The 17,860-nt window shown below is 38.2% G+C and overlaps 1 protein-coding gene across 1 annotated transcript in view; it reads left to right on the plus strand.

Moving 5' to 3' along the window:
• Positions 1-17,860, plus strand: part of vwf (von Willebrand factor) — a 197,532-nt gene that overhangs the window by 126,995 nt on the left and 52,677 nt on the right. Inside the window, exons 35-42 of the mRNA XM_062981993.1 lie at positions 2,649-2,869; positions 4,394-4,586; positions 5,268-5,609; positions 10,771-10,976; positions 14,343-14,445; positions 15,691-15,765; positions 16,592-16,696; positions 17,492-17,697. Of these exons, the coding sequence (XP_062838063.1) occupies positions 2,649-2,869; positions 4,394-4,586; positions 5,268-5,609; positions 10,771-10,976; positions 14,343-14,445; positions 15,691-15,765; positions 16,592-16,696; positions 17,492-17,697 (1,451 nt within the window). The remainder of the gene's footprint in view (positions 1-2,648; positions 2,870-4,393; positions 4,587-5,267; positions 5,610-10,770; positions 10,977-14,342; positions 14,446-15,690; positions 15,766-16,591; positions 16,697-17,491; positions 17,698-17,860) is intronic.

The raw sequence follows: 17,860 nt of genomic DNA on the forward strand, positions 1-17,860 counted from the left end.
ATTCAGAAATAACTAGTCCCAAATAAGTAGTTATCAATTCCTTCCCCAGTGCTGAAGATACAACTACACCACATTAAAACTAAGTTGTCACTATTGTTGTTGTAAATATTTTTCTTACTTTTACAGTTGTGGGAGAGGGTGCCTTTACTAGTGAAGAATAAATATCGCATGATTCAAGTGCTGGCTTCTGCTATGTGCTTGTGATATGTTGTGGATGTTGAGGGAATAATGAGGTAGAGACTGTTTCCTATCACAAGTCAGCAGGTGTTTTTTCCCCTTCAAAAGGCAAAAAAAATATGAAAAATTGTAATTATTGTGGTCACTGTGTTCTTGGAGTATTTGTGTAATCGCTTAGTTTAAAATTTTATTTTTCAAATTTCTGGTTGCAAATAATTTGAACTTAACATTTAGAGTCAGGCAACATTTTACATTCATCAGGAGAACACCATATCATCTCTTTCTATTAAAAATGAATGTACCTCATCCCAAAAGGGTTAATAAGTAGTTTTCAGTCCACATTGTAAATTACTGTTCTTCTGATCATATAATTAGTTATTTTTGTTGTTGATGACTTTTTCCAACTGTAAAATTTCTCTGTTTTCTATATTGAGTTCTTAATAGGAAAAAATGTCAAAATATATGTCAATTAGATTATCATTTAATTATACATGTTTAGAAAATAGTTTATTTTGTGATTGAAAATATTTGTGCATTCCATAAAATTATCCTGTACTATTGGCATAACATAACATTAGAGGACATACAGATTTTATATGGTCTGAAATAAGTATGCTATATGACAGCAATAATTTAGTGAAAGCACTACTCATTTATTCCACAGGCAGTATTAGCACATGATAGCATGATGTTTATCTAAAAGTGGATGGAATTGATTCCAAACTATAAAATCAGCCTGTATTCCAGAAAAACTAATGTCAAGTTCACATTACTTCCAGTAGTTCTATTCAACAACAACAACAACAACAACAATGTTTATTATTCACCGTCCATCGACCCATCAGTGAAACAGATAACAAATAAGTTTAAATATGTCCATAATTTTGTAACTTTGTAAATATTGGAAGGTGTTGTTCCTAAGTTACTCTTATTAGGATCAGTGAGAACTGATCACCCCACCTCCTTCAATGATATTTGCCATTTGTGACTGAGATCTTTGGAGTGGATGTCAGATTGAAGCAAAGGCTTTAATACAAGACAAGCAAGTCAGCATTGCATGATGCTAGTTTGCCTCTTTCTCGTGATTCTCCCATCCTTACCTATTATCAGGTAAAACACATTGATAGCTCCCAATCCCACAAAGTTTCCACTACCTAACATGGTGCAATGGGTCCATTAGACCTCCACACAAGCAATAAAATGATGTCCGGGGGGGGGGGGGGGGTTCCCCCACTATTCCAAACTGGTTGGTGTTTTCCCAGTTGTATGTTATACAGTATTTGTTCTTTTTGTTTTAAAAGGCTGGAATTATAAAATTGCACTAATGTTTTTTAAAAAATTACAGGAAGGCAGGGTTATGAGGGTAGGTGGAAAACAGGTTTGTGATGGAATAGTGGGCTTGTGCAATAAAATCCCTGTCATAGTAGAGACTTTACTGTTCCCCATGACAATGAATGCAAACTATTAAGGTACAGTGTTTTCTCACTTATCGCGGGGGTTAGGTTCCAGGACCACCCGCAATAAGTGAAAATCCGCAAAGTAGGGACGCTATATTTATTTTAATATTTATACATTATTTTAGTGGTTATACACTATTTTAAGTCTTTATCAACCAATCGTGTGTTGATAAATTGCCTCCTTCTCCTCCTGTTGCCGCTTGGGCTCCCTTTCTCTCCCTTCAGCTTCTCCTTCCTCCCTTCCTTAGGCTGTAAATTGTAACTTTTTATGATTTATAATAGTCTTATAGAGTTAATTGAAAAACCGCGAAGCAGTGAATCCGCAAAAAGTGAACCGCGAAGTAGTGAGCAAACATTGTATTTGCAACTGAATTAAGGATTGGGAGAAAGATAAGTGTACATCTTTATGAATGCTAAACCTGCTTCCTACTCCAGTGAGAGTCAGAACTGCTGTGTTTACTTAGACCTTTTTGTATAGAAAGGTATAGAAATGCATAGCACAAATCTGATATATTTCGATTAATGAGGTGCACATCATGTTTTATTAAGAGAAAAAAACTGAACAAACTTTTTAAAAAGTTAAATTATTGCAAACTACAATATTATTTGTCTTCTTTCCTGCAGCACCACATTACTGGGTCATGTTCAACTTATGATCAATAATAATTCCAAGGTCCTTTTCACCTATACTACAATTAAACCATGTACTCCGCATCCCTTTGGTGGGCCCAAGTACCCCAACATCCAAAACATATTTTGTTCCATTTCTCTGTTTTCCATCTCACCTGATAACTGTTTAAAGAGTGGTTCCTAACCTTTGGGACTCCAGGTGTTTTGGACTTCAGCTCCCACAGTTTCTAACAGCTGGTAAGCTGGCTGGGATTTCTGGGAATTGAAGTCCAAAACACCCGGACACCCAAAGGTTGGGAACCACAGGTTTAAAGAATACAAGGTATGTTTAATAAAATACTTAGGCCATCTAGTAGTGATCCTTTTTGTACAATCACTCTATAGGCTCATGCATGGGAAGCCCAAGTAGAAATATTGTCACCTTTGATGGACTGGATTTTAGACTCGCAGGCAATTGTTCCTATATGTTATATGAAGACAAAGAACATGATATTCAAATGATACTTCATAACGGACTCTGCACCTCAGCTCCAAAACTCAACTGCATGAATACCATTGAAGTCAAGCATAAGGATTCAACAGTGGAACTGTCCAACGCCATGACCGTAAGCTATTGTAATTAAACTAATACCGTGGTAGCAAAATGAAGAGATGAGTGAAGAATGAGATCAAAACAAAAATCCAGGATCTTGGAACAATGCAGTAGCTGAGGACATAATGAAAATGAAAAATGAAAAATGTGTGTAATTTTCCCAAATAACACAATTGATGTCATTCATTCACATAGGGAACTATAACGTGCAGAATATGGGGACATTACTGTGATAAGGGAATCTATCTCTAAAATAAAGTAATCTAAAATAATCTAAATAAAGTAAAGTAAAGTAAAATAAAGTATGATGCCCCATAGTAGACTCTATAGCATATAATTCCTATCATTTAGGGCAGTGGTTCTCAACCTGTGGGTCCCCAGGTGTTTTAACCTGCAACTCCCAGAAATCCCAGCCTGTTTACTAGCTATTAGGATTTCTGGGGAGTTGAAGGCCAAAACATCTGGGGATCCAAAGGTTGAGAACCACTGCATTATAAAGTAGTCTTTATCATGTCCATGCTTTCATATGAGGAAATGCAAAGATTTGGTAAATTTGGAAGATGAAAAGATGATAGTGCATGCTCTATCAAGGTTGGATTTCTGCAATGTGCTTTAAATTGGGCTACCTTTGTATGAAGTTCAGAAACTACAGTTGATTCAAAATAAGGCAGCCAGATTGGTTACAAGAACATCCAAGAGTGAGCATATTACACCTATATTAAAGTCACTCCATTGGCGGCCAATTAGTTTCTGGGCAAAGCACAAAGTGTTGGTTTTGACCTTTAAAGCCCTCCATGGTAGAGTTCAGGTTACCTACAGGGTTGCTTTCTCCTGTACAATCCACCCCAAACACTTAGGTCCTCTGGTGAATGGCTACTTCAGCCAGCCAGAACCTGACTTGCAACTGTCACCCAGAGGACCTCTTTATTGGCCACCCCAAGGCTGTGGAATGACCTGCCAGAAGAGCTCCAACAGCTAAATGAGCTGTCTGAATTTAAAAACCACCTAAAGTTTTTTCTCTTTCGACAGGCCTACTCAGTTTTAATCATGCATTTTAAACTGCATCTTATGTTTAATCTTTGTTCTTTGTATTTTAATATGTATTTTGTAGAAATATGTATTAATATTTTTTGTGTGGAAAGTTTTATATTATTGTGTGTTTTCAGTGATATTGTAACCCACCTTGAGCCCTGAGGAGAGGTGGGTAAGAAATACTATTATCATCATCATCATCATCATCATCATCATTGGTAATTTCTTAGGCTCTTGGCTGCAGAAAATATTAGGCTGCTTAGGGTATGAAGATGGGCTGTACATGCAGTCTTAAAGTCATAAGTGCAGTTCTGTTGAATCAGACCAACAATACATCTTGTTCAGCATTATGTTTCTAGCAACCACTGCTCAGATACTGGCAAGTCAATACATGAAGGAGGTGGCCTTCAGGTTACTGCTGTGGTTATGTTTGTGAGCACAGCTATTGCTGTTATATGTTTGCTAAACAGTGGATTATTAAGATGTCCTCACCTTTTCCAAACAGGTTACTGTGAATGGTAAAATGGTTACTATTCCTTATGCCAATGGTGATATTGAAGCAAATATCTATGGTGCAATAATGCATGAAATACGGTTCTCTCATCTGGGACATATCATCTCCTTCACTCCAAGCAACAATGAGTTTACACTCCAACTAAGTCCAAAAAGTTTTGCCTCCAAAATGTATGGTCTTTGTGGTATGTTAAAATTATTACAACCTGGAAGGGCTAAATTAATTGCTTATGTTTCTTATAGCTTAATACCTACATCCTTTTTATATGGAAATTTAATGAGTGTCAAATGAAAGAGAGCTTTGTTGCCAAGTGTCCGATAAGATTTGACAGCTGAGAATGTGGCAAAGTAGAATTAGAGCTAGGTGAGCAAGAACTATGTAGACAAATCATACTCTTCATAGTAGGATTTGTAATTACTTTTTCCAAGCATCTATTATTGAAGGTAAATAGAATATAGAAAATAATTCTGAGAAAATTGTATAGCACTTCCTGTCTTCAAAACAATGCAGAATGGGAGGTGTGGGTGTGAAGGTAAAAGGGCACAACTATTTAGATTGCAGGTCTAATTCCTTTTTTTTTTTTGAGGGGGTAATTAATCTTATTGAAGGACAAGATATGTTGTATGCTACCTTAGATCCCATGCTGGGAGAAAGGTGGGATATAGATTTTTTAAAAAAAGATTATTTGTGTATGCCATTAATCTACCCAGGCTCTCTGTTCTGATTAGAATTGCCAACTGAAGTCTTATGAAAGTTTTGGGTAGGATTAGCAAATATTTTCAGGGTGTTTTTAAAAACTTTTATGTAGCTCTAAGCTCAATTTTATATACAGCATTTTTCATTTGTCTTCTGATTCTCTCTGCAGGGGTTTGTGATCAGAACACTGCCAATGATATGGTATTAAAGGATGGCTCAGTAACATCTGACAGTAGCACCTTCATCCAAGAATGGGCCATTAAACAACCAGGGAAATTCTGCGAAGTGAACAGACCTGACACATGTGTTGAGCATGCCACATCCAAGTGCAGCATTTTGTTGTCCAATCAGTTTTATGAATGCCACCAAATTATTCCTCCAAACATGTTCTATACTGCATGTGAAGAAAACAACTGCTATGGAGATGAAGTATGTGAGATTATATCATCCTATGCCCACCTCTGCAGAACACAAGGAATCTGTTTGGACTGGAGATCTTCAGAGTTCTGTGGTAAGGATTTCACTGCTTTTTTCAGGAATACAATCTTTGGTAATCTAATTCCCTGTTCTATCTCAGGTTTCCTTATGCAATATTTAAATCCTGGATAAAAGAGCTGGGTGGCCAGGGTTTTGTGTTGTTGTTTTGTACTATCATGCAATCTACCTACATGTGCACATTATACTCTAAAGAGTATGACTAACAGACAATTTTTTACTCTAAATGTTGTGTTTTAAAATTAATATTTCTTAATCAGTGGGACTAGCAGCTGACATTAGGTTGTCAGGCTTAAGATCTGGCCTTTACTAGATGAAAACACAGTTGCTGTAAATATAGTAACCATGCAAATGCTTATTCAAGGTCATAAGCAAATAAAAAAGACTGCGTGTTGTCAAAGGCTTTCATGGCCAGGATCACAGGGTTGTTGTATGTTTTCCGGGCTGTATGGCCATGTTCTCTCCTGTGTTCTCTCCTGATTTTTCGCCCACATCTATGGCAGGCATCCTCAGAGGTTGTGAGGTATGGAGAAATTCAGCAAGGAAGGATTATACAGTAGAGTCTCACTTATCCAAGCCTCGCTTATTCAAGTTACTGGATTATCCAAGTCATTTTTGCAGTCAGTGTTTTCAATATATCATGATATTTTGGTGCTAAATTCGTAAATACAGTAATTACAACATAACATTACTGCATATTGAACTACTTTTTCTGTCACATTTGTTGTATAACATGATGTTTTGGTGCTTAATTTGTAAAATCATAACCTAATTTGATGTTTAATAGGCGTTTCCTTAATCTCTCCTTATTATCCAAGATATTCGCTTATCCAAGGTTCTGTCTGCCCGTTTAGCTTGGATAAGTGAGACTCTACTGTATATATCTGTGGGAAGTCCAGGGTGAGGGAAGAACTCTTGTCAGTTGGAGGCCAGTGTGAATCCAGAAAAAGTAGTTCAATATGCAGTAATGTTATGTTGTAATTACTGTATTTACGAATTTAGCACCAAAATATCATGACATATTGAAAACACTGACTGCAAAAATGGCTTGGATAATCCAGAATGTTGGATAAGCGAATGTTGGATAAGTGAGACTCTACTGCATAAACCTTCCTTACTGAATTTCTCCAACCTCTGAGGATGCCTGCCATAGATGTGGGCGAAACGTCAGGAGAGAATACTTCTAGAACATGGCCATACAGCCTGGAAAACATACAACAACCCAAAAAAGACTGCAGTACTGTACTTCTTTTTCATTTGCACATGGTAACTGATATTCAGAGCAATGCTCTTCTGGATGTGGAGATTCTTTTAAATACTTTACCTAATAGTTATCTGTAAATCTGAACGACCATCTGTCAGGATTGGTTGTTTAACAACCATGCTACCCCAATCAAAATGCTGTCTAAGCCATTGACGGTCATTGTAGTGGATCTCAGGTCTTCCACACCCTTCAATCAACCTTTTCCATTTATCATAACATTTTGAGTGGGAGAAAAATATTTCTAATTATCCTGTCCAGCACAGTCATAATTTTAGGAACTTCTGTTGTATCTATATCACTTTCTCACTGGGAAAGTGCTTCAGTTATTTTTCATTTTAATTACAGTATTTGTCAAGGAAATATATCTGTGGTTTCAACCTTAGATTGTTGAGCTCTGTGTTTCAGTGTTTAAGGTTGATGTTGTTTTCAGGGAGCTGAAAACACTTTCAAAGACCTGGCTGTGGTGTGAACAGTAATCCTACATTTACTTCATCGCAGTGGTAATGAACCTTCAGTTTTCAGAGACTATACACTTCACCGGGTGTCTCCGGTGGTATAGTGGGTTAAACTGTTGAGCTGCTGAACCTGCTGATTGAAAGATTGGTAGTTCCCGCTGAGGCAGGAAGGTAATGGCATTCCATGCGGTCATGATGGTCACATGACCTTGGAGGTGTCTACGGACAATGCTGGCTCTTCGGCTTAGACATGGAAATGAGCACCAACCCCCAGAGTCAGACATGACTAGACTTAATGTCAGGGGAAAACTTTTACTTTTACTTATACACTTCAAAATTGATTGTTGCTGCTAATACATGTCAATTTCAATTTACGACAATGGAATAAATGATAAGCTTATGATCAGCATATCTGCTGCAATTTTTGCAAACTTGATTTCACCTGCAAATTTGATAAGCAGACCCTCTATTGCATCATCCAAGTCATTGATAAAGATAGTGAATAGCACTGGGCTCAGGACAGAACCCAGATTTTGCAAATTTGGCAACCATGGCTTTTTCAGTTGAGTCTCTCCACCTGTAACATTATATTCAATTTTTCTTGCTTTTTTCTGCTTTATCAGACATTATTGTTTGTTTTGTAAACAGTGGGATTCCCCTGATAACACTGGCAGACACATTGTTTTCAAGGGATGTCTTCATAAATCACATCCCACCACTTCTATGCTGAAAAATCCCCCCAGCACCATCAAGAGTGGGTTCATGTGGTGTGAAACCGACAGTCATGCTCACAATAGAGTTCTAAGCATGTAAATGGCCATTTTACAACAGTTTTGCAGGAGATGACTATTCTGAGGCTCACAGGAATGCAAAAATTGCATTGGAGCTGCATGTTGCCCACTTCTGCTCTAAGACGAATGCAAGCTGGTAACTAGCTGTGATGAGAAGGCCCATGCAGGAAAACACAATCAAAGCAATCCCGACAGATAGCCATCCAGTCTTTGATTAAAAGCAATCAGAGAAGGAGACTCCATCACCCTGCAAGGCATTGTAAAGTTTATATATAATTTGGATTTGCTTTTCCCTCCCAGTGTTTTGTTGGTGTTGTTGTCACTTAAGAATGTGTATAAACAACTTACCTATTACTAGTTTGCTCTGTCCCTTTTTCACTTGGAAGGAAAAATTTTACATATTCTAAAATATATTTTAAAAAATTAGTTCATATGGATCAAACCACCATCTAAAACAACTTTTGCCAAAGTGAAATAGTTTTTGGAGGGCTGTGCAAGACATTGGAGAAGATGATATTATAAACCATTGTTGTAAGAAACTGCACACTGAAATACTCCGTGAGGAATAATCTGAGAAAAGAGTGAGCAAGAGCAGTTTGCCTGCCATTTACTGGATTTAGTGAGAGATCCAGCTTTCCTGTTACAGCATCCAAGAGCTTCCACAGCATTTTAATAATGTCTCTGAATTCTTCAGATTCCCAACTTATGATATAACACCCTTGAGCATCCAAATAACTCCCCGATTTAACAACATAAAGTAGTCCTTGGTGTATTAACATGGCATCTTCTTTCCCTTTTTCTTGTGAGCAGGTGCATGTCTTACAGTGGCCAGAAATAGCATTGTTAGACATTGTGCAGAATGCATTTATGACTCCACAGACAGCATTGTTTAATCACTGTAACCATACTAATAAAAATCAATGTACAGATTTGAAGAATCTAGGTCTCATTTTAAAAATTAGTTCATCTCTGAATTCTTCATAGAGCTCAAAGCTATACTAAGGAAAAGTAATGCGGCTGTTACTTCCATATCATGTAAGGCCAGTGAAAAGAAGTCTTCATTTAAATAGTTTTACTGTAAGACAATGGTAGGAAACATTTCTCTGGGAGTACTGATATCAGAGACCCTGAACTAAAAGGCTCAAAGACTGAATCTGGCACTTCCGGCACTGAAACAGAATGAAATAGCATGCTACATTGACTTCTGGTCAATATCATGGAGGCTTGATATAGATGTTAAGACCTTGGCCATTTCACTATAACTGGTTAGCTCCTAATTATCTTCTGTCCTAGAGATCCTGATATGGGACATCACTGAATTGTAGTCCATCTAGGTTTGCAGTGCTGTATATGTTTATGAGCCAGGGCTGCTTTTAGATGTAGGCAAGTGAAAATGACTAATATGATCAGGTCATAAGTGCGCCCATAAGTTGGGAAGCTTCCTCAAATCTCAAAAAAGTTTTTAGAGAAGCAAATAACTTTGAACATGCAATATTAAACACAGTCACTGGTTGGTTAGAATGTAGTGGGTTTCAGTCTCTCCTCTAGTCCCTTCTGTTCCATCTATGGCCGCGCAGCACAATTTATATATCTCTAGGTTGCCAGGAATGGGTTCCTGACCTTTGATGTCAATCTTTAGAATTTTGTCTTCAGAGTTCCCTGTGCTGAATGGGGATTCTTGCTATTCAGGAACTACCTTGGTCAGAAATCACCTCCTCCAGTACTTGTCCCCTTAATGGAAGACAATTGTATTTTTATTGGATCTTAATTTCTATGCTTCATGACATAAAAGATGGAATTTTAAAAATTTCTATATTCATATTTTCATGCATTTGCACAGTTTTTAATTTGTATTGTGTCATGTTTGCTGTTAGTTGCCTTGAGGCTCTATATTGGGAGAAAGGCAGGATAAACAACAACAACAACAACAACAACAACAACAACAACAACAACAACAACAACAATTTAATTTGTACAACCCGCCACCATCTCCCAGAAGGTACTCGGGGCGGCTTACATGGAGGCCAAGCTCAGCATAAACAAGAAATTCAAAGTTACATAACTAAAATACATAATAAAAACAATATAATTAAAACAGTTAAAAACTGGAAAATAAAAATACATCAAACAACATTGCATAAAATAAAGTAAATAAAAAATAAGCAAATAAATAATGATAAATAATAAATAAATAAATCCTCGGATTCTCTGACAACTCTAAGGCCAAGTGCTGAGTAAGTACACAATATTTCAAGGAAAGATTGGGTGACCTTATGCAATGATGACATCCATTATTAACAGCAGCTGCATCAAGCAGAGCGTTTATTGAGCTGACAAGCAAGGCTGTGATAACACATTGTGATAAGCAGTCCTGATTCTCATTGTCACAGCTCTGCTTCCTCTAGGGCTCCTTTGCTTAGTTTGGCTTCTGGCTATCAAGATGGGTCTAGGCCATTTATGATCGTGGCAAGAGTCACATAGTGTTACTTAATCTGGAGCATACAGCTCTGTATTTCTCTGTATTTCTGTATTTCTGTGAGTCTATAAATGCAATAAAAAATGTCAGCTATTGCCCCGATCTTCACCTGACCACTTTCTAAACAAAATATTTATGCTTTTTATTTACTTACACTCTTGCATTTTTATTGTGCTCTGTGTTTTTAACAGCTATGAAATGTCCGACCTCATTGATATATGACTACTGTCAAAAAGATTGCACAAAACACTGTGAGAATGGTACCACCACTGAAGTCTGCATGGATTATCCTATGGAAGGTTGCTTCTGTCCAGATGGACAAATTAGCTTAAATGGCAGTTGTGTTCATGAAGAGACCTGTACTCAATGTGTCAGTGAAGATGGAAGCCATCACAAGGTCAGCAATTACCATATATAGCCAAGTATAGACCAAGTTTTTCAGCCCTCCACAGTTCTCCTGTGTTGTCCCTGCCATACTGGGTGAGAGTCAGGAGGGAAGAGGTGGGGAGCGAGGGGAGTGAAGGCATGCCCCAAGGAGGTTGCCTTTGCTCCCTCCTCCTCCTCCTCCTCCTCCTCCTCCTCCTCCTCCTCCTCCTCCTCCCCTCCCCCCCTTCGCTGCCCCCCTCCATTCAAGGCCTGGCTTTTTTCTTTTTTTTTAGCTAACACCTCCCAACAAAGGATTCCCTCAGGTAGAAAAAAGCCAGGCCTTGACGCTGTAAGCCCATTCAATTACAATCAAGGTGGCTAATTGCAACATTCACACTTACCTCAAGCAGACAAGAGTTCTTTTCCCACCCTGAACATTCCACAGAAATATAAACCCCACTTACTGATTGATTCTTGTCTGGAATTTCCCTGCTTTTTGAGTCTTGCTCTTTATTTACTGTTCTGATTGTAGAGTTTTTTTTAATACTGATAGCCAGATTTTGTTTATTTTCATGGTTTCCTCCTTTCTGTTGAAATTGCCCACATGCTTGTGGATTTCAAGAGAAGGCATGCTCCATGGAGGTAAGAATAGAGTAGGAAGAGACCCCCAAAGGTCATACAGTACAACCCCCTCCTGCTCCCATGCAGGAAAAGCACAAATAAAAGCTCCCAAAAGTAGCAACCCAGTCAATAATAATAATAATAATAATAATAATAATAATAATAATAATAATAATAATAATACAAACTAGAGCTGACAGCTGGCACAACAAAACATTGCATGGAAAGTTCCTTGACAAAATTGAAGGAAAAGCTGATAAGGAGAAGACCTGGCTATGGCTCACAAATGGGACCCTGAAGAAGGAGACAGAAGGCCTGATCCTTGCAGCCCAGGAGCAAGCCATCAGAACAAATTCAATTAAGGCCAAGATCGAAAAATCAGCTGATGACCCAAAATGCAGACTGTGCAAGGAAACCGATGAAACCATTGATCATATCCTCAGCTGCTGTAAGGAAATCGCACAGACTGACTACAAACAGAGGCACAACCATGTGGCCCAAATGATCCATTGGAACTTATGCCTCAAGTACCACCTCCCAGCAGTAAAGAACTGGTGGGATCACAAACCTGCAAAAGTATTGGAAAATGAGCATGCAAAGATACTGTGGGACCTCCGAATCCAGACTGACAAAGTTCTGGAACACAACACACCAGACCTCACAGTTGTGCAAAAGAAAAAGGTTTGGATCATTGATGTCGCCATCCCAGGTGACAGTCGCATTGACGAAAAACAACAGGAAAAACTCAGCCGCTATCAGGACCGCAAGATTGAACTTCAAAGACTCTGGCAGAAACCAGTGCAGGTGGTCCCGGTGGTGATGGGCACATTGGGTGCTGTGCCAAAAGATTTGAGCCAGCATTTGGAAACAATAGACATTGACAAAATCACGATCTGCCAACTGCAAAAGGCCACCCTACTGGGATCTGCATGCATCATCAGAAAATACATCACACAGTCCTAGACACTTGAGAAGTGATTTTGTGATACGAAATCCAGCTATCTTGTTTGCTGTGTCATAATAAAATAATAATAATAATAATAATAATAATAATAATAATAATAATAATAATAATGTGGGAAGAAACCCCCAAAGGCCATACAGTCCAACCCTCTCCTGCTCCCATGCAGGAAATACACAATACAAGCTCCCAAAAGTGGCAACCCAGCCTATAGTGATGATGATGATGATGATGATGATGATGATGATGATGATGATGATGATGATGATGCAGGAAGCAACCCGCAAAGGCCATGTAGTCCAACTCCCTCCTGCTCCCATACAGGAAAACTACAATAAAAGCTCCCAAAAGTGGCAACCCAGTCTATGATGATGATGATGATGATGTAGAAAGAGACCCCCAAAGGCCATGTAGTCCAACCCACTCCTGCTTTCATCCAGAAACACACAATAAAAGCCCCCAAAAGTGGCAACCCAGCCTCTAATGACCACAAAAGCTAAATTATTGACCATTGCATAAAACAGTAAGTATGATGGGGTGGGGGAATTTTCCCATAGTGTTGTTGAAGGCTTTCATTGCTGGAATCACTGGGTTGCTGTGAGTTTTCTGGGCTGTATGGCCATGTTCCTGAAGCATTCTCTCTTGATGTTTTGCCCACATCTATGGCAGGCATCCTTGAGCTTGTGAAGTCTGAGGATGCCTACTATAGATGTGGGCGAAACATCAGGACAGTATGCTTCTGGACCATGGCTATCCAGCCCAGAAAACTCATAGCAACCCAATTTTCTCATAGTTTGTGATGAAAAATTTCACTTGGGAGTAAAATTAGATTTATGAATGGTTTTGAAAACTAAAAAAGTACTCTTCAACAGTACATACCCTGTTTCCCCTAAAATAAGACATCCCCAGAAAATAAGACCTAGTAGAGGTTTTGCTGAATTGCTAAATATAAGGCCTCCCCCGAAAGTAAGACCTAGCAAAGTTTTTGTTTGGAAGCATGCCCGCCAAACGGAACACCAGAGCATGCAGGATCGGTAAATGTACGTACCATAGATGGTTGTACATGGAGATACTGGTAGTAACAAGAAATTCTTGATAGGATTCAGTTTGTCTGGTTATGTTGGCTTGTGATGACAACTACTATACAATATATAAAAATGTTCATTTTTTTGTTCAACAATAAATGTGAATTATTCTTCATGGAAAAATAAGACATCCCCTGAAAATAAGACCTAGAGCACCTTTGGGAGCAAGAATTAATATAAGACGCTGTCTTATTTTCGGGGAAACATGGTAGTGATATTAAGTAAAGTGGACAAAACATCTCAGTTCTTCTCTGATGAATAACAGGCATAGTATTTATAGATATGAAGAGTAAGTAAATAATTTAAAATAATATGCTATAGGTTTATTATGCCCTTAGCCTCATCTGCCTTTGTTCTGAAATGCATAACTGAATAAGAAGTAAAACATTGCATATGTTGAAACTCTCAAAATTAATATTACTTGTGTCTATTAAGTCATTTTTATATGGTTTCTTCAACTATTGGCACTCTGTAGTGCCTTGGATTTTATAATTCTGACAAATAGAACAGCATTCTGAAACATTGTCTTTTGTGCTAAAGATATTAGCTGTAATATTAAACTAAATAGCATCTCTGGTTTCATACAGTAATTATAACATACAGAATTATACATGTACATTTTGGTCTAGTTTTCTGTATTGTGTTCTCTCTCTCCTTCTAAAGTCCTATCCAGTTTATATACTAAGCTGTCAGATTTCTCTGCTTGAAGCAATATGCTCTTCTCGTATAGCACTTGGAAACATGGATTCCTTCTGAAGAACCCTGCAAGATCTGTGTGTGCCTGGACAATAAAATTACAAATTGCACCCTTCAGACCTGTCCACCTACCAAATGTAAGCCAAGCACGGGGAGGGGCAGAGTAGTCTTTCTTTCTTGTTTCATAAATTAAGTCATAGCTCAGACCTGGCAATCCTTGCTACTTACTTATATACCCTATTGCCATGGCCCTGATTTTTCCTTATTGGAAATGTTCCTCCCACTTCCTTTTGCAAAGCAGCGAGTCTCTGTAAGTTCTTCAAATATGTTTTGCTATCATTGATTCAGTATCTCACATTCTGTAAGGTCCAAGGTAAGGAATGAATGATTTTTATTATTACAGTCACAGACTAGGAACATAAAACATTGAAACATTTTTTTAAAAATCATTAACATTGAAACCACAAATTCAAAACATTGAAAGCAGAAAGTCTGGGATATGGAACCACAAGCACAAGAGGGTCATAACCAGCTTGCCACTGAACATATTTTTTCCCTAGAAGTATATTTTCCTTCTCTCTGTGTTGAGTGAAAAACTTCATTTCTCTTGCGCTTTATAGCTATACTAGTACCTTTTAAAGAAATAGATGGCTTTGAATGTCAGGAATGGTCTACAACAATGGTTCCCAACCTATGGTCCATGGCCCACCAGTGCTCCCCAAGAACTAAAATATGGCCTGCGGCGTGGCCGTTACTACACCGTTGCAATGAGAGCGACTGGTCTCATGAAACCCTCTTATAGTGCTGAGGCAACAGGGATGTCGGGAGGGGAGAGGCTGACTACCCACAAAAGGCGCAACAACAAGCCTCCTGACTGCTGCTTCTCCTTCTGCTCCCTCATCATGAGTGGAGCCATTCCATGTGGCACCTGGAAGCGGGGGGTGCCTTGTTATTTTCATTTTTAGGCCTTTTCATGGGATTATTTGGGGTGCTGATTCAGAAAATTGCATTGGCTAGACCACATCAGCTCTAGATTATTAAATATGGTTGTCTGTGAGTGAGTAGATGGAAGTACGGGATGGCATATGTTCCGTGTCAGAAACTAGAGTTGATGTGGTCTATCCAATGCAATTTTCTGAATCAGCATCCCAAACTGAATCTAAAGTTGGCCAAAAGTTGATTCATAACCCTTTAGGTACTAATGTTGGAGAGTGGTCCATGGTCAAGTGGTCCCTGTTCAAAGTAGTTCCTTGTCAAAAAAAGGTTGGGAACCACTGGTCTACAGGGTTGTCTAGGCTGAATAGAGTGAGCCTGAGAATCCTGAACAGTTCTTGCTTGGAATATTAAAACATGTTGCTTCTTTCTTTTTTTTTTAATTATAGCTGTTATTTGTGGTCCCTGTGAAGTTCCAAAGTTATGGACAGATTCTGATCAATGCTGTCCAGTCTACAAATGTGGTAGGTTTCAGAGGAAGGTAAAATTAATGGGTTTGTTTCCAATGTGTACATGAAGTATTTGGCATTCTGAGAATTTCAGCGTTGGTTTTAGAAAGAAAAGAAGTGTCTATACTATATGGCTGCAAATGTAGAAACTAAAAATAAAAGGATATTTTTATAGTAAGTGGGGGAAGGGTGCCCTTAAATCTAAAAGTAAAGTTTATTATTAAATGCCTAATGGGGAGACTCAAACAGTCAAATGAGGATTTAGCATAGAAATGGGAAACATCCCAATGTTAAGGGGCTGCACTGGCCCGAAGAGGACCTAGGAGGACTCAGCCATTTTTTAAAATTATTTTTGCTTTCAGGTAATCCCATGGGAAACTTTGTGGCAATTTTGCCATGTTTGTCACCCTTTCTATTATTTACCTTATTTCTTCCCCGCCTTTCTCAAGAAAATACATACAGAGACTTAAAATCAACTATATTTAAAATTAATACATATTAAACATTGAAAACATTACATTCAATATTTTGATTACTTTCTAATGAGAAAATTGCCCCTTACATTCAGTAGTGGGGCATTATTGAGGAAACATTATTGGGCATTTTCTTTAGATTTTACCCCAAAAGATTTAGATGTAGAAGACAGCCAGCAAAAATAGCCTCAAAACTTACATGCAGGATGCAACCTATACTTTTCCTACCCTGATTTAATATATACAGTAGCTATATTTGGATTGAATAAATGGAATGGTATGGCATGTTTGTCATCTTGAACAGCAGCAATGACGGTGTAATTTTTGTTACAAAATATAAAAACACTTGTCTTATTTTCTGTTTTTAGTCTGTGATCTTGACACGTGTAGACTGCCTCCTGTACCTCATTGTAAAGATGGTCTTCAGCTTGTACAGACAAATTTTGGAAAATGTAGACCAGATTATGCTTGTGGTAAGATTTCTTTGTAGCAATCTATCTTTATTTACATTGCTCCTGGTGCACATTTTCACAACACAAAAACATTAGCTATGTTATGTACTGTATTTACTCGAGTCTAATGCTCACCTTCACTATAGGATTTGGGACAACAAAATGAAACAGGACATAGGCTGATAGAATTTTGCCAGGAAAACTCACTGTGCATAACAAACACTCTCTTCCAACAACCTAAAAGACAGCTTTATGCATTGACTTCACCAGATGGTCAACACCGAAATCAGATTGACTACATCCTTTGCAGCCAAAGGTGGCGGACATCCGTCCAGTCAGTGAAAACAAGACCTGGAGCTGACTATAGTTCAGATCATGAACTTCTTATTGCACAATTTAGAATCAGACTAAAGAGAATGAGGAAAATACACAGACCAATTAGATATGATCTCACAAATATTCTTAGTGAATATGCAGTGGAGGTGAAGAATAGACTTCAGGGACTAGATTTAATAAATAGAGTCCCAGAAGAACTATGGACAGAAGTCCACAGCATTTTTCAGGAGGCAACAACAAAGTACATCCCAAATCTATGTTTTTGTTTTTAATGGATATTTGTATTTGTATCTAGGGCACTTATCCCATGTGTAAGCTGCCCGAGTCCCAATTGGGAGATGGTGGTGGGGTATAAAAAATAAAGTAGCTATTGTTGTTGTTGTTGTTGTTGTTGTTTTTATTATTAAATATGGTAATTGTTTTTCAGGAAAATCCAAGCACTGTTTAATGTATACCACCTCTGTTTACTTATTTTTACAGTGTGCAAAAAAGAGGCATGCAGTCTGCCACCTGCTTTTGCATGCCCACCACACCGGAAACTTACTGTGATGAAGACTCAGTGCTGTGATGAATATCAGTGTGCTTGTAACTGTGTCAATTCAACGGTGACCTGCCCTGCTGGGTATTTGTCAACATCTGTCACTAATGACTGTGACTGTATATCCACCACTTGTATTCCAGACAAGGTAAAAAGGCCTTTAGTTATCCCGCCTTACTCTAGAGTAGTGCTTCTAAAACTATGGGTCCCAACTTGAAATGGAAAAAAATTGGCACTGAGTCATGACTTTCATCACACCATGACTAGAAGGACCTAGAGCAGAAGGACGAGCATAGCAATCACTGTTCATT

This window comes from Anolis carolinensis, chromosome 5 (genome assembly GCF_035594765.1).
Source record: "Anolis carolinensis isolate JA03-04 chromosome 5, rAnoCar3.1.pri, whole genome shotgun sequence".
Taxonomy (NCBI): Eukaryota; Metazoa; Chordata; class Lepidosauria; order Squamata; family Dactyloidae; genus Anolis; species Anolis carolinensis.